At 30.9% G+C, this 24178-nt stretch overlaps 1 protein-coding gene and 1 long non-coding RNA gene across 2 annotated transcripts in view; both read left to right on the top strand.

The window, feature by feature from the left end:
• Window positions 1-7576: 7576 nt before the first annotated feature.
• Window positions 7577-13209, top strand: LOC136272650 (uncharacterized). The gene is made up of 3 exons (XR_010710638.1): window positions 7577-8537; window positions 10048-10122; window positions 11603-13209. It is a non-coding gene; the product is annotated as an uncharacterized lncRNA (long non-coding RNA).
• A 4407-nt stretch (window positions 13210-17616) lies between these two features.
• The window catches only part of LOC105320305 (uncharacterized), a 42025-nt gene continuing 35463 nt past the window's right edge, over window positions 17617-24178 (top strand). Inside the window, exons 1-3 of the mRNA XM_066074362.1 lie at window positions 17617-17834; window positions 17970-18035; window positions 18151-18225. Of these exons, the coding sequence (XP_065930434.1) occupies window positions 17700-17834; window positions 17970-18035; window positions 18151-18225 (276 nt within the window). The 5' untranslated portion in view covers window positions 17617-17699. The remainder of the gene's footprint in view (window positions 17835-17969; window positions 18036-18150; window positions 18226-24178) is intronic.

The following is a 24178-nucleotide window of genomic DNA, read 5'->3' as shown; positions in this document are numbered from 1 at the left end:
TGCAGATGTGCTTCAGGTACTTTTCGACAGCAATAATAATTTAGGGAGTTCCAATATTTATAAACACACGAATGCATTTATGTCCATGAATATAAAGAAATCTGTGTGATCTTAATCCCGAAAACTTTTATGTATCGTGTATTAACTATGTATCAATTACTCATATTATGATTGAACGTGGGGTTGAATGGTCTTTACTATTTCCACTTACATGTAGGCCCTTTCAGGGTATTAGCGTAATTCTACATGCATCTAATTTGGCCCATAATCGGTGTGCTCCGCAAGTTTTTCATCTTTTATTTCCCCTTACTATATGTTGATTGGATAATATCCTTTTATAAAAGATGTGGGATATTTTTTTGATAATTTACTTCGATGTATGCAGTCTCACTTCAATTAATAATTCGGTTATTCAACAACAAACATGCCAGGAAACCTCCTTCATTTATTCATTTACTACACTGGAAGACGATGGACGGAAGCCGTCGTCTGATCATGAGGACGTGGTACAGAAGGAGGACACATCGGAAGGACACTGGGGGGACTCTGAGGATATTTATACCACCATAGGAGGCCAATAGGATGGAAATGTTTTCATAAACATTTCTTGTTTGTCATTTTTTTTGTGAATATGTATATTTGTAAATTTATTGATTGTATATATAGATAAAAATTGTAAATACTTATTGTTGGTTTTTTAAGGTCTTCCGTTTCAATTGGAGGACCTTATTGCATATGATATCGGATATTTACGAAAACGATACATCGACATCCTGTATTGTTGTCATTAACATATTAGCCAAGCTTTAAGCCTACAATGATGCTATTTATTTCACAACACTCCGCTTAGTTAGAAAAATATGTGTCTCGGGACATACCTTCACCACAGTTGGAAGACTTCCGTCTTAATCTTGTTCCACTTGAGGGGAAGCTCAAACTTAGTAAGCACCAAGTACATTAGTTCTTTCACAGCAGTTTTATTAAAGCGTGATCGTATAGTCAAAGTTACAACAATTAAAAGCAGCCCAAATCAAAGAGTCTGCTCAACATCATTTTACATGGGTATATATAACATTTTACTTATAATGGACAGTTCTGACTAGTTCGGCCCATCTACGACGATCATGAGTGAACATTTAGTGTTCAAATTTCAGATTAATATCACAGAGTACGGATGCAGGATCTCAGTCTCCGAGTCCTGAGTCTCGGAGTCCCCCACCTAGGTATGAGACATCAATTACTCATAGTACATTCATTCATACATGGCATAACAGGTTACAAAGGTTATATAGAATATGCAATACATGACTCAATATAGAGTACCAGAGTTATCGTTGCACACACAGAATCGCCAAATATGACACTTGTTTATAAACTCTTAATTTGGATATTATTATGCCCGTATTATTCACTTGGTTTCATAACATCATTTAGGAATACTACGCAGTGCTACAAGAGTCACAGAGTTCAGTCTGTTAGTTATCATTACCACCATTCAGTGCGCAGTATATATATATATATATATATATATATATATATATATATATATATATATATATATATATATATATATATATATATATATAGAAGATGATAAGATGGTCAAGATGGTCATGATGATCATATAGTGAAAATGTATTTTATCTAACATCTTTTTACCATTCCTATATCAAATTTGAGAAAAACTAAATGCATATTACCATTTTCATGTAGCCCTCTACCTTGATTGTGAAATACAAGATCCCTGGGTCAAAGGTTCAGCCCCTTGGGTAAAGCCAATCTGGAAATATGTTGAAAATCTATTAAGTCTTAGAAAATCTTCTTCGTTATATTCAGAATGTTTTGCATGGCTACAAAAAGACTTCTGTTTTTACATACATGAATGCATGAATCTGTAAAAAATCCCTTTTTATTTTGGGAAAATCCATACATATGATATATACAGTGGAGTATATTGCCCTAATGCATACTACAATTACTCAAATGTATTCCGTTTCGATTAAAAACCGTAAACAATTCCGCGAAAATAATTATTTGATTCGTTTTTACCCTCAATTATTAACAATATCTGATTGCAGATTATATATGTTTATATTTCAAAGTTATATTAAAAGGCATTGTTTATCGTATTTAAGACCGAAAAAACATCAATTTGCTCTCTCACATAGGACAATTTGATTTCATAACAATGATAATGCGTCAAGAGATAATTATAGAATTGATTTCATTATACACTAAGCATGATATTTTATGATAGGGGCAGTAATAATCATCAGAACACCAAAAACAATTAACAAGTTATGAAGTTTAGGGATTAAAAAGTAACATATTTTATCAGTCCCAAACCGGATGGGACTATAGCTTTCCTCTGCGTCCGTCAGTCCGTCTGTCCGTCCGATCGTCTGTCCTTCTGTCTGTCCGTCTGTCCGTCCGTCTGTCTGTCCCACTTCAGTTTTCCACACTGTTTTTGTTTATGCGTTTGAGGAATAATGTGAATTTTGCTGAATAGCTTTAAAATGTCAAACTACAGATGAAGTTTACACTTTTGAAGCATCTGGTTGACATATGTTCGAGAAAATTAATTTTTATATTCCAAATTCTTAATGTTCGGGTTCAATATTCTGCATAACAGTGCATTGGTGTTAACAATGCAAGCTCTGAAAGAGGTAATTCTATATCTACTAGGGCTTGACATGTCGTTCATAAGGACTGTCGACGTAATCCTATAGTTATAAAAAGTTTGAAAAGAAAATCAACATCACCGGTAATCCCTTTTACATCCAAATCACTTAGATCAAAAATGCAATTTTATTTTAAAGAAGACTGTCTTTTTTGCGGAAAACCGGTAAATGATAATGCAAAACGAAAAAAAAACATTGTGTACACTCGGTTCAAACAACTCAGTTTCAATCAACTTTAGAACAGATTTGCAATGATAAAAACGACGAATGAGCAGTCAAAGTTAAAGGTAGGATAAAATTTGCTAGTGACCTTCATGCGGCTGATGCTGTTTATCAAAGTACCTGAAGTGGTAATTTTCGATCAGGGAAAAAAGTGCCAGAGGTGTTTTCAAAACGTAAGGAAAATGCATCTTATTCACGAGGTCGACCAAATACTAGCCACACATTGTTCTTACAAGTGACAAAATACTTGGAAGAAAATGACGACAAACAGACAACAATCACAGATCACATGAAAAGTCTTTCAGTAGATGAGGCATATTCCAATCAACATATGAAAAAAAAATTAAAGGAGCATTATGGTAATTCAATCAAAATAACTGAATTAAACGGCAAAGAAAATGTAGTTACATTTCGCCAGAATGCCGCAACCATACTGCATACTTTCCATAATGAATCATTTCTTAAGTCTGACGAAGAGAATAAAAGGTATCAGATTAAAACAGCGGCAACACTGATCAAGAACGATATACGAAACATTATAGAGCAGGTATTGATGAGGAGCGTGAAATCTACAGGCGGATTAACACGTGGAAGAGGAATGGGGGAAGCTCGGAGGGCGCAATGGCTTTTGTCTATGCCAACATTAGCAGAATATAATCAGGCGATGCAAACATTTACTGACACAGGATACCATACAAGTGATCAGCATGTCGATATGTCCAGATCAAGAATGGAAAAGACAACAAAAAAATAACTATGTATTGCAGGACTTCTTGAAAGATAGGGACCCATTTGTCTTACATGACAAGACTTTGCGTAACATTGAAACCGGAATGATGCAGACAACGACGCAAATGCAGATGCTGCAAAGAGTATAGGCGAAAAAATTATACAATCTATGGCTGGACAATTGGTATCAGAAATTTCATTTAAAAGGAAAGATCAAGTGGTTCCTCTTGATATAAAAGAAAAATCGAACAGTAATGTCACACAATTCTCGCAAATTGATCCTCAGCTCATGTTTCAAAGGTCAAAAGCTGTTGGATCAGAAACACTGAACACTACAGCTGAGTTGTTTCAATATGAACTTTAAAGCTTTCCGTCATTAATGTTTGAAGCCAATGGTCTTTTAAAGCAGGCAGCAAAAGCCACGCTTGGTGAAGGTGACTGCCATGCTGAAGAACTCCCCAAAACAAATCTATTAAATGTAATCGATGGGGGATCTCTACTGCATCGAATACCATGGTCCAAAGGCGAGACATTTTCCCAGATTTGCTCAAAATATGTTGATCATGTCAAAAGGCGCTTTCAAAATCCCATCGTTGTAATGGATGGTTACATCGGTACGTCAACTAAAGATATGACTCACATGAGGCACAGCAAAGGAATTCAAACAAACACAATCACTTTTACTGAGAATATGCCACGGAGAATAAAGAAGGAAACTTTTCTTCTGAATGTATCAAACAAGCAACGTTTTGCTGAACTCCTTGTACGAAAACTGCAAGAGAGCAATATCGAAGCTATACAAAGTGAGGGTTATGCAGATTTGTTGATATGTCAGACAGCTGTTAATAAGGCAGACAATCACACAGTGGTTGTGTATGGAGAGGACACTGATTTGCTAGTTCTGCTTTGCCATTATGCAAAAGAAAGCAGACAAATTATTTTCACCACTGACAAACGAACGTCAATGAAAAACCACAGAGTGTGGGATATATCAAAAGCAAAGTCAGTTCTTGGAAGTGACAATTGTCGTCAAATTCTGTCTATTCATGCTTTAACAGGATGTGACACAACTAGTCGTTAGCATGGCATTTGAAAACCTGCTGCCTTGAAAAACATAATGACTGACATTTATCTAAAATCACAAGGAGCTGTATTTTAATTTTAGCAAAGAAGATATAATAAAGGCGGGAGAAGAAGCATTATATAAATTGTATGGTGGGGTATTGCTAGATGGTTAAGACATTCTCAAATGGAGAAAGTTCACGACAAAAACACTATCATCTAAAAGGAATGCTGAGGTCCAAATGCAGTCACTTCCACCAACATCTGATGCTGCCATATTTCATTCAATGCGACTTTACATACAGTGTCAGTACTGGAAAGGCAAATCAGTGGCAGATCTTGATTCTACAGAATGGGGTTGGACTCTTAAAACTGGCAAACTTCTACCTATTGAAATGTCCAAACCACCTGCACCCGACTTTCTATTGAAAATCATCCACCGTAATTGTAAAACCAACTGCGACAATAAGAAATGTAGCTGTCGAAAAAGTGGCATAGCGTGTTCAGGCGGATGTGGAGAATGTAGGGGAATCAACTGTTCCAATTCAAGAAATAATTAAAAATATGATGACGAGAGTGAAAACGAAATTACAATAAAAGGATGTTAATTCCATTTCCATTTTATTTTTCATGGTTGTGATGTAAACAATTTGCATCAATTGTACATATCCAATCTTGTTATCAGGTTATAAAATAAGCTGATATCATATTGATTTGATTTGGTTATTAACTATTTCTTAATTAAAATGATTCAAATTTTTTTTTTTTTAAATTGCCATTAATTTGACCAATGTTTAATGTTATATGTTCAAATACTATTCTGTAATTTGGAGTGAAGATAAGTCGTTACAAATTGATTTGATATTGTTTCTACTTTTTCCCACATTTCCACAATTTTTTAGTAACAATACATAAAAAAACAATATTTGACCCAAAAGAATTTTGAATATTTCTCGTGAAATTGGTTTACATGTATTACTCGGACAATATAAAACTTAAAATGGAGTTTAGAATAAGATAATACCAATTTATAAAATGTTTCCAGATTTCCGCGATTTTCCAATAAAAATGCTATTTTTTTTTTACCACAAATTACCTTCAATATTTGTTGTAAAAGCGTTTTAATCAGTTGTACATATGAATTCATTTCATTTCAAAACAGCATAAATTGATACTCATTGATTTAATTTGGTTATTTTTTTTTTTTCATATTTTCGCGATTTTTCAATACAAACCCATGTTTTTTCCCCCAAAAAAACTATTTTTCGCATATCATACAAATGTGTATTTTACTATGTTATTTGTATATACAAACACCTTTGATTTCAGTGGTAATTAGCTTTGTAGCAATTTTCTTGAGGTTTTGCTGAAAGTTTGACAAACTATTAAAAATTTCAAATGTTTTATTTTAAATTTCTTTGAATGATTACCTATATTTTTATAATAAATAGATTTGTAAAGTCTACAAATGGCAACAACCATTAAGCACTCTTGACAAACGAAATGGAAAGTAACAAAACGTCACCTTTGGCATTCATAATAGATCATTGGATGTCAAATTACTGCACAGCGGAAAAGAGACCAAACTGTGAAAAATTGAGATTGGTATGCGATATAGAAATAATTTACACGATTAATGTAGAATTTGTTGGAATACTACCGTCAAATTCGATAATATGTTTGGTGATTTTTTCCTTTGTGTTTTGATTTCATTAATCCCGTAATTTTAGTGCTGTAAATTTAATTCAGTTAGGTTATCATTAGTTAAGTGTTTTATATATATATATATATATATATATATATATATATATATATATATATATATATGATATCAATATTGTCTGATTTTATATTTGTTTTATCCCACGAGTTGAAATGGTGTATATATTCGCAAGGCTTGCTGAGCGAATATAACAATTTCAACGATTTGGATAAAGCAAATATAAAATCACACAATTATAGATGTTCTATTTATCTCATACAATTTGATTTATATTATGAAGCTTTTGAAACACTCCCTTATACACCCGAATTGATTTTTTTCAAAGATTTAAAACGATGATGCAACGTTGTGTTATGCAGTTATTGTGACCTTGTGCAATGCAATTTATTACGTCATTTCTAAGATAAATCTAACTGTTTTAATGTAAAGTTTCACTAACTGTTTTAATGTAAAGTTTCACTGAAATAAAAACCTTGAAATATTTTTTTTAGCTTTAAATAATTTTTCTTAAAACTTATTCACTTGATTAAATGGAAATACTGATCTGATGACTTGAATAATCAAGTTTGTTGACAAACAACATAGTTGCGAATGAAATGAATGAACGAAAATAGTGAATAAGGATGCTTACTGATGATGGAATAAAAGTCTAATGAAACATTATTTAGGTAGGGTCTTGTATATAAACACAACCAGAGCGTTCTGTTTTCATCGCGTCGTCAGGATGAACTCCTTGATAGTTAACTTAATTTGCAGTATTATAAAATGCACAAAGCAAATTGAAAGTTGGAAGGGGGCTAAACTTATCAAAAATCTTGACATACAAGAAAAAAGGGTCTTGTGGTTACGGTTACGTATAACTTAGCAAATCTTCGAAAATAGGTCACTGAAGCGTTGAAGCAAGGGTTTGTGTCAAAAATAGTTCGGACCGGAAGAATTTGCTAAAGCATCACAAGTTTGATATAGCAAATGTTTATTACACGGGTAATATACACCACACGTATGAGATAAATATATATATATATATATATATATATATATATATATATATATATATATATATATATATATATATATATATATATATATATATATATAATTAATATATATGCTACTCAATAACACCTTCCCTATTATGACTTCGTCATTAATGCATCATGAAATATTATTGTTAAATAATATGTTTTATGGCATCATTGTATCTTAACCATCTATTTTTGTCACAAAATGTATTTTAAGAATCTGGTTATTTATAGTTATTTTTAACCTGAGGGTCCATTATATCTATTTTTAGAATATTTGTGCTTGTATATTGTCAACAACCAATGAAATTGCAGGACTGTAATCGCGTGAAAGCCACTTTTGTTAATACCCTGGTATTTGATGGACGTTTTTATGTGAACAGAGAGTTTATTCATGTGAAAATTAACCCTCCACCATCCCCATTACACCCTCCTAAATGTTTTGTTTATGTCATAGTAAATTTTACATTGTTTTGGTTTTCAAAATGTTTTGTATATGCCACCTTAATTTTCACGTTGTTTTGGTTTTTCATATGACAGGGAGATCCCCCTGCCATTGTTGTAGACTAGTTTGGATATATGTTATCTTGGGATCTCCCATCTTCTAAATGTGTATTCATCAATGATGATTATGTCTTACTTAGTCTTTAGGGAGATCCCACTGCCTGTCTGAAATTAGGTGCTTAATAAGTCTCTTTATGTTTATCTGGGATCTCCCTAGTAGTTAAGGTAGTTTATTTGTAGTTAGTTGTTTATCTTCGTCATTAATAAATGTTTGTTTGAATATATAACTAGCACTCCGTGAAATATAATGACAAAGGTTTAAATTATCATTGAATCTTGCTTCTTTTTTTAACTTAGGAGTCACTACTGCACAATCTTTAAATCACAACCACCACAATATCGTGTTTAGTAGTTGTCAAGGCACATTGCGTAAAACTATTGATTTTGATCTAGCTATAGGGAAACCTAAACGGGAGAAATTTTGCACAACTTCAAAACGAAAGTAGGATATCAAAAAAGAAAAGAATCTTTTGATAAATACGTTTTATGTACCATTAAAAGAAAAAAATCAAGAGGCGTCTTAGGAATACTAGGGTATAGTATGAAACGTTCATCTCATCGCATGTATTTCTTCTGTATTTTTGTTTTGATGTGTGCTGTTTCCACAATAAAATTATGTTTAATGCACATTTTGCGGACCACACTACCATTTTAAAACGTTAAATGGTCGCTAGCCGTGTTATGAATAAGAACAACGTAATCTTATTTTGCTTGTGGTTGAAAACTAATTTCACACCACGTCTACAAACGCCTTTTTCGCTCGGGCAAAAAATGTGAAAAATAACATGTTTTAAGAATAGATAAATGGTTTTTTTTTTATATAAAACTGAATCAGTGTATCGAAAAGCTGGATGTATAGATGTTAAACACCTGAAGACTTACACATTTTAACATTCAAGCTTATTTTAATCAAGATTTTCATTGCTTGCAAAATTTACTTAAGTCTAATAAATAGACATTTTCTTTATTATAGTAGATCAGAAGTTTAAAAAAAATCATATTTTTCCATCTGGGATTTACGTAAACAATTAAATAGATAATAGAATTGTCGTACTAGTTTTATTCATTACGAGTGTAAGATACTATTTTCAAGACCAATTAGTGTTTCATGAAAACGTATTGTCTTAGGTTATCAAATTAGATAATTAAAAAAGAGACAATGTGAGGTAAATTATATCTTGAACATATTTATCCAAATCTTGTAAATTGTAAACTCAATTTTTTTTAATTCACACAATTAAAAAATCTGTTACGTGTTTAATATCTCTGGGTCAGTGTTTGATGATTTATTGCTGAGCCACATTTCGTGTTTGTATACACAGTACCAAAACCACGTTCATACTTTTTTACATATAAGAAGGCATGAATCTGTAAGAAACTCTTTTTTATGTTGAAAAGACCATACATGTGATATTTACAGTGAAGGATATTACCCTAATACACAGTACAGTTACTTAAAAGTATTTTGTTTTGAGGGAAAACAGTAAAAACTCCGCGAAAATAATCATTTTGAAATTCAGGTTTATCCTCAATTATTTACAATATCAGATTGCAGATTATTTTTGTTAACATTTTAAAGTTATACTGAAAGGCATCGTAAATCGCACTTAAGACCGAACAACATCAACCTGCTGCCTCACATGGGACGATGTGATTTCCCAAAAATGATAATGCGTCACGAGTGAATTTTAAGAATTGATTTCATTAGACAATAAGCATGATATATTTATAACAGGAGGCTGTAATAATCAACAGAACACCAAGAAAAATTAACAAGTTATGAAGTTTGGGGATGAAATGCTTGCCGGTTCATTTATATCTCTTGCTTCTACATAATGATAACTATTCATAAGTTTCAAACTACATGTATTCTGAAAAGGATGTTCTATTTTAGCACCTTCTTATAACCAATAAAGCACCATAGAGATGAAGAAGGAAAGATAACACTATTTATACTATAACACTATAAGATAACTATTTGAAATGCTTGTTAATAAGACAATAACTGAAATAAAGAGTATCCTGTGCAATGTTTTTCTTACAGGATAATTCAATATCAGATAAGAAAATCAGAACGTCGAACAACACTTCAATAAACAGGAGGATTAACGAGGAAAAGGTGGGTAACACACATTTTAAAATGTATTTTTACATTCGGGCTTTTTATTGGGTTCGCCTTTTTAACTGTTTAGTGTGATTCAGGGTACAAAAGACGGTAAGAAATGATATTCTGCATAACAGTGCACTGTTTTCACAAATTGCTCAAGCAAATACTTAACGGACTTGGCCCAATTACAGGAGATATAAAGTAAAGAATTTTACAAACTTTGTATTTTATTTCGAAATCAGATGTCTAGTATGAATTTTCTCTGTTCTTTTATCTACTATTAAAGAATAACATCTCGTTCATAATAATTTGATATAGTTATATGCTTTGAAGTTGTCATTAAATAATAAAACCACACACAAATTAAACCACTTATATTGTAATATCAAGTTTGCCCAACCCAGATACAAATTTGATTATAAAAACAATGGAAAATGATTTGTACAATTTTTTAGGTGAATGCAACATGCATAAAATAAAGAAAAACACTATAAGACAAGATTAAAAATATGGATTGATTACCCAGCGTTTATCACTGTCCTAAATTCCAGCTTGATTAAAAAATTGATTAATACTTATGCAAACTGGGTAAAGCTTTTAGAAACAACCTTAGAAATTGAAATATCAATTGTAAGGAAAAGAGAATTAGATTTTACTTGTGATTTACTTTAAAAAATAACAAATTTATACTATAATATATATGTTTGACTGCAATGGGAATTTTCCTAGCTTAGAAATATCAAATACATGAAAGTAAATACAAATTCTATTGAATATGCAGGTTAAAAGAGCAATACAAAACACACAGATATTACTGACATGAGCAAAGAACATGGACCTAAAATTCCAAACTCAATTTATCATTTTTATAAGGATTCAAAAGAATATATCATGAAATATAAGACATTTTAATTCCAAAGAAAAGAACCAATAACGATATCAATTAGATGGAGAGATCTTAAAGATAAATTCACCGATTTAGAGCGGAATAGAATTTAATGTTTCTGCTTAAGAAAGTAAACTCAACTGACTTCAATTTTAAACTTTACATAGAATTATACCTACAAATTATTATCTGCACAAGTTGAAACTAATTGATTCTCCCTTATGTAGCTTCTGTAAGACAAACATTGAAACAATCAATCATCTTTTTATAAAAAACATTTTGTAAAAGAACTATGGTGTTATATTGAAAATGGTTTTTAAATAAATAAGATAATCGAAAAGCTTTTAATGAAATAAGTTTTATTTATTAAATTTCTAGATCTAAAACCGAGCTTTTAATTAACAGAAAAATTTAGTGTCAATGATTGTTAAATCGTATATTTTTGCAACCAAATATAACAAAAATCAAAACCTGAGTTTTGATTATGTCTGATGAATAATTCAAAATAGGTTTCTAGTTTAGAATATATTTTATTGAAAACTTGTAGATTTTCAGATTATGATAACTTTCTGTCTTAAATACAAAGACCCATGTTGATGTTTTAAGAGCAGACACCAAATTTAAAGGTAAACCTCCCGATTGCCATACATCAGTATCAGATTCAGAAGTTCGGAAGATCATCATGGCTTCTCTACCAAAATCGTGCTAATTAGACCCGATCCCAACATATGTTTTGAAGTCCTGTGTTGATTCTTTCAACAATCACAACCATCATAAACAAATCTATCTTAGAATCAACTGTCCCAACATCACCGAAAACGCCGTTGTTCGTCCTCTTCTGAAAAAGCAGGGATTAGACAAAGAGGTGTTAAAGAATTACCGTCCTGTCTCCAACCTATCATTTATTTCTAAAAATCTTTGAGAAGGTTATCAATTCTAGGCTAGAAGATCATTTACAATCAAACAATCTGCATGATAGACAACATTCAGCGTACCGTGCTCATCATTCTACGGAGACAGCACTCTTGAGAGTCCATCATGACATTCATCTGCTCTAGACAAAAGAATGTGTCTTGTTCTGTTGATGCTTAACTTATCTGCAGCATTTGATGTGATAGACCACACTATTCTTATAAATCGCCTAGAATTTTCTTTTGGAATAACTGGAACTGCCTTGTCATGGATACAGTCTTTCTTCAGTGATCGACATCTAAGTATTTCTATAGGCCAATCTTAGTCTAGAGACTTTCAATTGAATTTTGGTGTTCCTCATGGTTCGGTCCTTGGCAATTACCTACTAGCAACTGGATGGATATAGCATCTCGTCTGCAGAGTTGCCTGTCTGATGTTGGTTCTTGCATGCGTTCCAACTATTTGAAGATTAACCAAGAAAAAAACAGAGCTAATTGTCTTCGCTCCAAATCAATAAAAATTAATTACTTCAAAGAACTCAGCATCAATTTTGAGGGCAACAAAATTATCTTCTCATCAATTGTGAAAAAAATTAGGTGTCATTTTTTATTCGGTACTGAACATGGACCACCAGGTTCGAAACATTGCAAAATCATGTTACCACCAACTACGGAACATTGGTCGCATTCGACCCTTGATATCAGAGAGCGCTAGTAAAACCCTTGTATGCTCACTTGTAACCTCTCTTTTTGACTACGGCAATGCCTTACTACGGTGGATGTATCGGTTCCTTGTCAAGACTTCATAGGATTCAAAACACAACTACTAGGATTATAACGCGTACTTGGAAATATGACCACATAACACCAGTGCTGGTAAAGTTACACTGGCTTCCAATCGAGCAGCAAATTCAATACAAGATTATCCTACAGCCTTACACAGAACATCGCCATTGTGTATACAAGAACTGGTCCAGCTCTACAAGCTAAATAGGTCTCTGCGCTCAAAGAGCTCAATGCTCCTTGTTCAGTCGCGTGCACGGACTAGGTCGTATGGTGACAGGCGGTTCGACGTGGCCAATTCTTCATTGTGGAACAGCCTTTCCCAAAATCTTAGATTAGAGGGAAATTTTATTTGTTTGAAAAAATATTTAAAAAACTTATCTTTTTAACAAGGCTTATCAAGACTATTCTTAAGTATTTAAGCATTTTAATCTTTATTTTATTGAGTACAGAGACAGCGCATCATTGATTTTTACATGCAAACAAAAATTAGTGTTATATTGGTATGTAGTTTTTAATTTAGTGTATTTAAGTATATTGTTTATTTTCTTAGCTTTTATGCCAATGACTTTTATATATACGCGTTGTAGAGTAATTTTATATCAATTATATATGGCGCTTTCTAAATTTTGTATAATAAAAATAATAATAATAATAAAACCATTGGCAAACAATTTATGAAAAATTGTATCAAAATTTTTGGACATCTGTAAGGCTTTAACATTTTTTTTCTGAAGTCCATAAGTGACTTTATAATTTTATGTATGTACCCCATCTTTTTATAATATTTTTCTTGTTCTCTTATTTGCTTTTTTTCCCTTTTTTCTCTTTGTCTACTATTATTTCACACTATATCGATAATTTTTATTAAAAAATCAATTTGAAGTTACAAAATGTAGAACTTTAGAATTTATGAAATATGTTTATGCATTTGTGTGTGTAAATAAAATTAAAAAAAAATCAAATCGTTTCTTCACTGGCTCAAACTTTGTTAACTTATCTATGCAGGTGATTATGAATAACTTGAGCAATATATAACTCGCTATTGAACTTTGACATTCCTCAAAGTTTCCTTGTTAAATAATGTTGAAAACCGTATTTAAGTGTGTTAAATTATAGCAAGGCCAGCCACTTCTCTCATTATAAAAAGTATGTATTAAAATTATATTAGATTATTTTAATGCTTATTTCTACAGTAAGTGCGTCGCAATACCAGCTTAAATAGATAAAAATGCCATTTTTTTAATTCTAAAATTCTTTGATTGATTTCATATATCTTTATGATAAGTTGATTCATATAGTCTACAAATGGCAACGACAATTGAGCTCTCTTGAGACACGAAATGGGAAGTGACCAAACATCACAATTTTTAGCATAAAAGATCATTGGATATCAAATTACTACACAGCATAAAATAGACCAAACTGTGAAAACTGACACTAATAGAATATTGCGTAATAAAAATAATTTACATACAGTTAATGTAGATTTTGTTGAAATATTCCATTTAAATTCAATGCGAAACTAGTGCGATTTGTTCCTTTTGTTTTGATTTTATTTAAGGTGGAATAAGACATCATCACAAAATGGCTGACCGCTGATCGAAACGACAATTTGTTTTATTAAAAGGATTTTATAGACAAAAACATGTAAATTACTCCATAGCCGAGTGGATAAAATATCGGACTTGTGATCCGTACATCCCGAGTTCGAATCCCGCATGGACCTTTGTTGTTACTTACTGGGATAATTATTTTAGATATTCATTTATTATCCCCAAACTGTAAATTTTTGGCTTTTTTGACATTTGTACAGTTTATTTATCATTATATCTTTCATTATCAAAAATTTCCTGTTAATTTGAGTGACTTTTTCCAGGTGTGCTATTCCACCTTAACGCGTAATTCTAGTGCTAAAAATTCAATTAAGTAAAGTTATCTTTAGTTATTCATATATATGCTACTCAAAATTACCTTCCCTTTTTTAACTTCGCCATTATTGCATCAAAATAGTGAATTTTGATTATGAATTTTCTTGGTCCAATTGTTGTTGATATAATGAGAGTATTTTGTTTTGTTTGTATGATTGCAGATCATTGATAAGAAGTATATAAAAATGCAGCAACCAGAAACATGTTCATTAAACAAGAGGCCCAGGGGCCACTTCGCTCACAATAGCCTAAACTCTGATCAAATTAGCATTTCAGTATCAAAATCTCTTGACAACTAAGTACAGTAGATCCTGCTCAAATTTAAAAAAAATCTGCTGATTTTTATCCAGTGACACATATTTTTATGTTAAATACCAAGCCCCTTTTTTGTTGTACCTGTAAGAAGATTTTTTTTCTATTCCTATATACCCCACACCCCCCCCCCCCCCTCCACTTTTCTCTATGGAATCATGTTTGAGCAAAGTTTAATTTGCACAACCCGTTTTCTCACACAAGTTACTGTTTTTTAGACTCAAAAATTTCTCAGAATATTTTTAAAGACTTTTCTCTATATATTCCTAGGTAAAAATTCATTCCTCCATTGTCGCTTCGCCCTACCCCTGGGGACCATGATTTAACCAAACCTGAATCTACAATATTTGAAGATACCTCCACAAAAGTTTGAGCTTTTCTGGCATAATAGTTTTTGAGAAGATTTTTAAAGAATTTCTCTATATAATCCTTTGTAAAAATTCACCCCCCCTTTCATTTGGAATCTACACTATCTGAGGATGCTTCCACATTAATTTGAGCTTTCTGGCCAAATAGTTTTTGTGAAGAAGATTTTTAAAGATTTTCTCTATACATTCTTCTGTAAAAATCCAACCCCCCCCCCCCATTTTTGCCCCATCCTATTCCCAGGGACCCTGATTTGAACAAACTTAAATCTACACTACCTGAAGATACTTCCATAAAAGTTACAGCTATTCCGGCCTAGTTTTTGAGAAGAAGATTTTTGAAAAATACCAACCAATTTTTCAAGAATTCCAAATAATCTCCCCTTAAAGGGGTGTGACCCTTTATTTGAAAAACAACTTGAATTCCCTTCAGCTAGTGATGCTTTGTGCCAAGTTTAGTTGAAATCTGCCCAGTGGTTCTTGAGAAGAAGATGAAAATGTGAAAAGTTTACAACAACAATGTTTACAAGTTTACAACAACGCCGACAGACAACGGACAAATTTTGATCAGAAAAGCTCACCTGAGCTCAGGCGAGTTGAAAACTGATTGCGTACTTTGCAAATTAAATATTTAACAATGCATGGTGCTCTTGTACATAGATAAAGATAAATTTTGAACCATATGAAGATGATAAATACCAAATATATAATTTTGAACTATTTGGTGACTGTCCGTTCCTGTTTAAAAATGTGAACAGATACGGATTGAGGTTGTAAATAGATAGAACACAAGCAATATAACAATGTAAAATAATATGCTCTATTGAACTATCAGTAAGATATGTTTTTACATTTTATTCGTTAAATAGTTTTCGAAGATATAAGATATGTTCTTATTTTTTCTGGTCTGCAGTTTTTGTTTGTTTAAATCCATAACCAGCACTCTATAAAATATAATGACAAAGGTTTAAATAGCCATTAACTTATGGGTTTTTTTTAATTCAATTGTCACTACTGCGCAATAATATCGTGTTTGGTAGTTGTTGTCATGACGCGTTACGTAAATCTATTGATTTTGATCTAGCAATAGGAAAATTTATACGGAAGAAATTTTGGACTAACTCGAAACGAAAGTAGGATATCAAAAAAAGAGAGAAGAATCTTTTGATAAGTAAGTTTTATGTACCATTTAACGAAAATATCAAGAGGTTTCTAAAGAATACTAGGGTATAGTATAAAACATTCATCTCACCGCATATTTCCACTATAAACATTATGTTTGAAGCTTATTTTGCGAACCACACTACCAGTTTAAAAGTTTAATGGTCGCTAGCCATGTTATGAATGATAACAACGTAACCTTGTACTGCTTGTGTTTGAAAGCTAATTTCCCACCATGTCTACAAACGGCATAAAAGTGTTAAAGAATATTTGCTTTAAGAAAAGGTAAATGTTTTGGATATAACTGTATCAGTGTTTTGAGAGCTAGATGTATAGATGTTATTTGTAAACACCTAAAGCCGCAGGTTTTTTTAATCAAGTTTCATTACGTTCAACATTTTTTTTTATTATAGTAGTATAGATAAGTAGATTTCCTATATAATTTCCACCTGGAATTTAAGAAACCAATTAACAAACTAATATGATCATCTCCATAACATGTACCATAACGAGTGTAAGATACAGTTCTAAAGACCAAAAAGAGATACATAAATACATATTATCTTACATTATCAAATTTAAAAAAATTAAAAAATAGTTAATGTGAAGTAAATTATAAGTAAATTTTTGAGATTGTTCACGGTTTGTTATTGTCATTTTTTCATCTTAAAACTTGCAAATAGTAAACTCATCGTTTCATGTTTTTAAAATCAAACGATTAAAAAATCTATTACGTGTTTAACATCTTTGGGTCAGTGTTTGATAATTTCTTGCCGGGCTTCATCTTCTGTTTGTATAGACTATACAGTAAAAAAAACAACAACAACCCCCCCCCCCCCCGAAAAAAAACCCCACAAAAACAAAAACAAAAAACAAAAAAACACATTCAGGCTGTTTTGCTCAGCAACAAAAAGAAAATCTATTCTTACATAAGTGAATGCATGAATCTGTTAGAAATTCCTTTTTTTATTTAAAAAAAAAGTCGATATATATAATATTAACTGTGAAGGATATTACCCTATTAAACAGTACAATTACTAAAAGATATTCCTTTTTGATGGAAAATCGTAAAAAATCCGCGAAAAAAAAAATTTGAAATTCGTTTTTACCCTTAATTATTAACAATATCTGATTGCAGATTATGTTTGTTTACATTTTTAAGTTACACTGAAAGGCATTGTTTTAAGACCAAAACAACATCAAACTGCTGTCTCACATAGGACAATGTTATTTCACAACAATGATAATGCGTCAAGAGATAATTATAGAATTGATTTCATTATACATTAAGCAGGATATCTTTATAATAGGAGGCTGTAATAATCATCAGAACACCAAGAACAATTTACAAGTCATGAAGTTTGGGGATGAAAAAGTAACAGATTTTATTTTGATTTGCTTTCACTAATATTAATGCTTGCTGGTTAATTTATATCTCTTTCTTCTAAATACTAATATCTGTTAATACGTTTCATAGTACATTTATTTTAAACTGGTTGTTTTATTTTAGCCTCTTCTTATAACGAATAAAGCACCAAAGAACACAACACTGGGCATGGCGAATGAAAAAGGAAACGTAACACGTGTACATATTTCAGCACTAGCACATTCCACTAACTCTCTTAAATACCTGTTAATGAGATAGTTAGTAAAAAAAAGATTATTCTTTTAAATTTTTTTTACCCTTGTAGGATAATTCAAAATCAGATAATAGTAACAGAACGTCGGAGAACTCTTCATCAGAAAGGGAGAATAAAGTTGAAAAGGTGGGTAACTTTTTTATCATTTATTCTAAGTTTTACATTTTCCCAATTACTATCCATTTGCACTTTATTCCTAAACATTTCTCGGTGTTTTCTTTAATGATTTATAAATAAGTTACATATTCTCTTGATCAATATGTATATTTTTTAGGAAGGTATATTAACCAATCTAGCACAAAAGAACAAGTCACCGGGCATGGGAAATAGTGAAGGAAAGGTTAAACTAAGTTTCATGATAAAATGATAATTCAATGGAGCATATTTTTGTCACTTCTCGTTTCAAATTAAATAATAATTTTTTTTCTGAAAAACACTAATGGTGTAGATTTATTTTGTAGATCTATATGTACATTAGTATTTCTCTGTACAGTAAACAATGAATACAGTCGTACAATACTCTTCGGAGCTAAGGAGAAAATGAAATGGGTGCTTATATGATTACGCGTTATTTCTGTCAATATTTTAAATCAGTTTTTAAATTCCTTTTCCAGAACTTTTTATTTCCAATATGTTTCTATATATCTTAGTAGTTTTAAATCCTTGTGCACTGAAAGGGCAGACTATATAGATTTCCCTTTATTGCTTTTGATTTTATTCAATGTCGGACATCAATTTTGTTTCAGATTAAGGATAGGTTTTTTCTTTGATATTAAGAGGTTGAACATATCTCTACAGCCTTGTTTTCATCTAGAGAATATCTCTACTGTATTTAAGTTACTGATTTTCATACATGGAACCTAATTCAAAGAAATCCTTAAAACTGATCTACATGTATTGTCGAGTTTAATCCATTGATTATAAATATTATCATAGTTTTTCAATAAACAGTATATCAATGTTTTCTTTTTGCACATCGACAATAAAAAAGTTGTTCTCCAACATTGTAACACATCTTTACAAAATCTGTCGTTTGAATTTTTTTTTTATTTTATTGACAAAAACAGTAAAGAAGAATACAAAGGATACAAGTACACATATCTCACAATGCAACAGATTTTCTCATAAAGTGTAAGAATATAATGTAGGCCTAAATCACAATTACTATATATTACACATATAACTCGTTTACAAATGTACCTGAACACTACTTAAAAAAGGAAGTTTTTATCATTTGTGTTTGCGAAAATTAGTCTTCTAATCCAACTAGATTTAAGAGCTGAGCTAAATTCTGTTAAATCAATCACATTTGAATCACCATATCCATATTCCTGTATAAAAGTGTTTCTTTTTGTTTTTGTGAATATTACTTCCCCATTAAAATTAGTAAAGTTCCATATTTAAAGTTTTTGTAAAACCAGAGTCTGGGTTGGGTAAAGAGAGTGGTTTAATTTTGACAGAATCAATGTTTTTATAACTTAGATTTTACCAATTGGGGTGAGTTTTCTTAATTTCCATCGGTTTCAAATCCTTTAATTTCTGACAGTTTAGGCTCATAGTTAAGGCTAGACATCTCATCTAGAGTTTCAGAAAATTTTATTCCTAATAAATCAAAGGTTGAGGTATTCCAATTTAGTTTCCATCTTGTGTGGTGAAATACATCTCTTGAATCTTTTTTTACTCCCAATTCAAACCAATTTAGTTTTTGTAATTCTGATAGGTCTTCGAAATAATCTTAAACTCTAAAAATACCATCCATAGACTTAGGTAAACCATCAAAGATGAGAGAGGTGTCATCAGCATATTGAAAAAGCTTATATTCTATTCCATCTAAAACAATTCCTCTGATATCCCTATTATTTCTAATTAAAATCCCTAAAATCTCCAAACATTATAAAAAAGATATGGAGAAATGGGGTCACCTTGTCTACAGCCCCTTTGTAGATAAATATAGTCAGAAGTGAATCCATTTTGCAAAACACTTGATTTGGTGCCATTGTATATGGGTTCTTTTCCAGTGTTATATAGATGATCCAAATTTTAAAAAATCTAGTGTTTAAAAAATATTTTTCCAAGATATAGTATCAAATGCTTTTCGAAGTCAATAAGCATTAATAAACCTGGTATTCTATGTAGTTCAGTATTATTCATTAAATCATATATGAGTCTTATATTTTCTCCAATAAACCTTCCTTTGATAAAACCAGTTTGGTCTTAATTTATTAATTTGTCTAATAATGATTTAATTCTATTAGAAATGCACCCTTATGCTATTTTGTTAACAATATTTAGGAGACTTATTGGACGCCAATGTTTTAGTAATTGTTTTTGTTTTCCAGCTTTCGACAAGCAACTTATTATTCCTAACTTATTTGCTTCTGTAAAATGCAGTAGATTGTTTGACTTATCAATTGCTCTCGTAATGAAAGATCTAATGTTGTTCCAAATAAATTTGAAAAATTCACTAGTGTATACGTCAGGTCCCGGACTTATATCATTTTTGTATTTATCATTTTTGTATTTATTTTGAAATTAAAACTTCTATTTTTGTAATAGGTCCTTCAATACTTTCTGATTCTTCTCTATTCAGTTTTTCATGTATATTTCCTGTTTCTATTATGTCCTTTCTTGTATAAAGGTTCACATAGAATTTCTTTGTTTCACTTAGGATTTCTTGTTGATTTCTAATTATGGATCCATTCTCCTTCTCAATTACCAATATTTGTTATTAATATAGTTTCTTGATTCCAAATTAGCAATTTTTGGCTTTTCTTCCTGGTCTATCCAATTTGCTTTTGATAGTATACGCTGACCTTTTAATCTAATATTCCTAATTTCTTCCAATGCATTATGTTTATCCTCAAGTTATTAACTAGAATCCTGGATCAAATTCTGTTCTAGATTTAAATTTTTCTTTTTAATGATATCTTCTCTTTCAAGAGTTTTTTTTAAATATAAGTTAAGTACGAGATAGTTTTCCCTCTTATTTCCATGAGAAAGGTATCTAAAAACAACTGGTCGCTTATCGTAAACTGTACATTATCATCCGGTACAGAGGATATATTGTCTTTCTCGTACACAAAACAGGAGCATTGTTTATTAATATCTATAACTATTTGTTTTACTATTTTGATATATTCTTTGTCAATTAATAGGGAGCTATAAAATTTCCAAATTCCTTTACCTTTTAGGAATTCATTCTTTTTTATACATAAAACAACAGGGGAAAGGTCCGACTTATAACCATTTTCTATTTTAATCACTGAAGACAAATTTTGTAATGTATCTGAGATTAGAAAAAAATCAAGTTTGGCTTGTTTTACTGGGGTATTTCTTCTCCAGGTATATTTTTTCAGATTTGGAGGTTAAAAATTTCAATTACTCTTAATAATTCAAGTCTTGATTTGGGGCTATTTAATTTTTTGTAATTCATTGAAACTAACTCTTTATCAAAAATTAAATTAAAGTCATCTCCAAGAACAATATGTTGGTTCGTAAAAAGATACTTAAGTTTGTATAAAATGTAGGTGTATCTAAATTCGGGTCATATACGTTTAACAATAGAACATGTAAATCATCAACAGAAACATAAAGAAGAAGAAAGTTGCCACTATCATCTTTGAATGTTTTGTGAACATTTAATGCACAATTATTGTTAAAAAGAATAGTTACATCCCTGGAGTTTGACTTTAAATAACTAAAAAAAGCTATAAAACTCTATTGTGACTTTATTCAATATTCTTTTTTCTGTAAAATGGGTATATTGTAAAAAGTAAATATGATAGTTTTTGTTTCTAATGGTTTAAAAAACGTCTTTCCTCTTGTTTCCATCACAAAGGCCCTGGCAGTTCACGGTTAAAATTTTTAGGAGGTTGTCTTGGTGTCTTGTTCCACCATAATTTAAAAAAGTGGAAAAGAATACTGCACCCCCACATTGTGTTTACAAAGAAAGAAGAGTAAAATATAAGTCGTAAATCCAGGATACGCATACGGGTGAACCAAAAAACATGATTTAGATATAATCTTTGCACAGAGAAGATTAACCAAAAATCATTTTGGGTCTTATATTTAGGACAATAATATGTTTGTAATAAAAGATTAATAACAATCGGCGTGAAGGAAACATTGGATGTAGATTAACACTAGAATAACAACCTTAAATTGAGCTACATTGTTTTTTGCACGTTAGTAATAGAAATGACATTTTAACTTTACATTAATGTTCCATCAATGTGGTGTGAATTGTGGGTGACAAAAATAAAAAAGGAACAAAACTAAATGCAGAAAAAACTTTTAAAAAACCAGTTAGCACCTCAAACAGGAAATAATAATGTACAAACTAATACCGGAGTCAATACGGTTTGAACAGATTATTTCCGGCCTCGGGTCAATAAAAAAGACAGTACTATCTATAATTTTGACACATCTGTGTAGTTTTTTTGAACCCACATCAATAGTAAAAAATCATATTGACATATATAAAAAAAAAAAAAAATAAAAAAAAATAAACATAGTGATTCATATTAACTTAGGGCTGAAAAGGGCGGGGGGTTCTAGAATTACAAATCAAAGGCCTGAAGGGCCACAAAGTTAATTTGAAGAGTAAAAATATAAATAATTTTTTAAAAGTCAGAATAATCTCCACTATTACAAAAATGCATATATTTTTTTTTATTTTTTTTATTTATGGTTCTCCTTCATTGCACACTTAGGTACTGTAGATTAAAAAAAATCCTGAAAACAAAGTATGATTTTGTAACTCTTAGTAATGTGTGTACTTAACATGAGACCAACTTTTCTTGTTGTTTGCTGGAGATTAATTTTATAAAAATGGAGTTGGGCGGTCAATTTAACAAAAATGAAATTAAATATAGATTTTACGCAGTCAACTAAAATAATAGAAATATTAAAATTAAGTGTTATATTTTTTTAAATTTTCAAAAATCAATCTGATTTGGTTATTGACCATTCATTTAAAAATTGGTATCAATTATACTTACTTTTTAAAAACAAATATAAAGACAAATACATAAGTCAACTTTCAAAAATAAAAAAAAAATTATGTTTTTATCACATAACTAATTAGATTACAATTCATTACAAATTGACTCACCTAATTCTTAAAAAAATTTGAATGTTAATTAAAAATCTAAGTTTAGAAATATTTTAGGAGTTAAATTTTTTTTAGATATTTTTCTCTCTATTTATATAGAATTAAATATTTGAATTATGATTGTGTTTATTTCTATATATTGTAATTTGTATACTGCTGATAAACACACTGTCTCTTATTATCAATTTGGTTTAAAATTCACATGGGTCGAAATGACACGGGCCGAAATGATCAGGGGTAGATAAAAGAAAGCACCCATTCACGTTGTTTACAAAGTAAAAGTAGTTCACTAGTTGGTTTAAAATAACTTTTGGTTGAAGATATACTTATCGCTCAAAGTAGGAAGTTTTGTTTCTAAAAGATCAAACTTTTGTGCACTGTCAATATTCGATATGGATACAAAATAATCTGTTTTGCAGGTTGGTGTATTTCATAACCAAATTGAGTATGTAGGCCTAACTATCGCATGTCTTCGTGCAAGTGTATTCGTCCGCTGAACTGCTGAAACCCAGACATATTGTTTACAATAAAATATGAACATTTTCAAAGACATCAACCATTTCGTATCAGCCAACTCGTTTTGTTGACGTACAGTTCTGCTCGAGGTTGAAGTATGTCATCTGTTTTTCTTCAAACACGTAAGAAAACTTTGCACTCATTTGAGTTGTTTGGCTCCTTAAAAATTTGCAGTAAACTTCCGGACGTACGATCCCTAGATGGCTTTCGAGCTTCGCTCGACGCCATAAAAATGGATTACCGATGAAGAGAAATCATGGCTTCTAATTGTTAATAATTTTTCAAACATTGTTTCAATTTTTCATAATTATTTTAGATAAATCAATGCAAATTTTCACCAGTGTTTGCATATTTATCCAAAATTAGCTTTAAACATTTCTTTTTCAAATCTGACTGTTAAAATAAAGCCCTTCTAATCCAACTTGATTTAAGTGATATCATAAAGTTTGC

Source organism: Magallana gigas, chromosome 2 (genome assembly GCF_963853765.1).
Source record: "Magallana gigas chromosome 2, xbMagGiga1.1, whole genome shotgun sequence".
NCBI classification, from domain to species: domain Eukaryota; kingdom Metazoa; phylum Mollusca; class Bivalvia; order Ostreida; family Ostreidae; genus Magallana; species Magallana gigas.
Note: the sequence above shows the minus strand (reverse complement) of the source record. Positions and strands in the feature narration are given on the sequence as shown.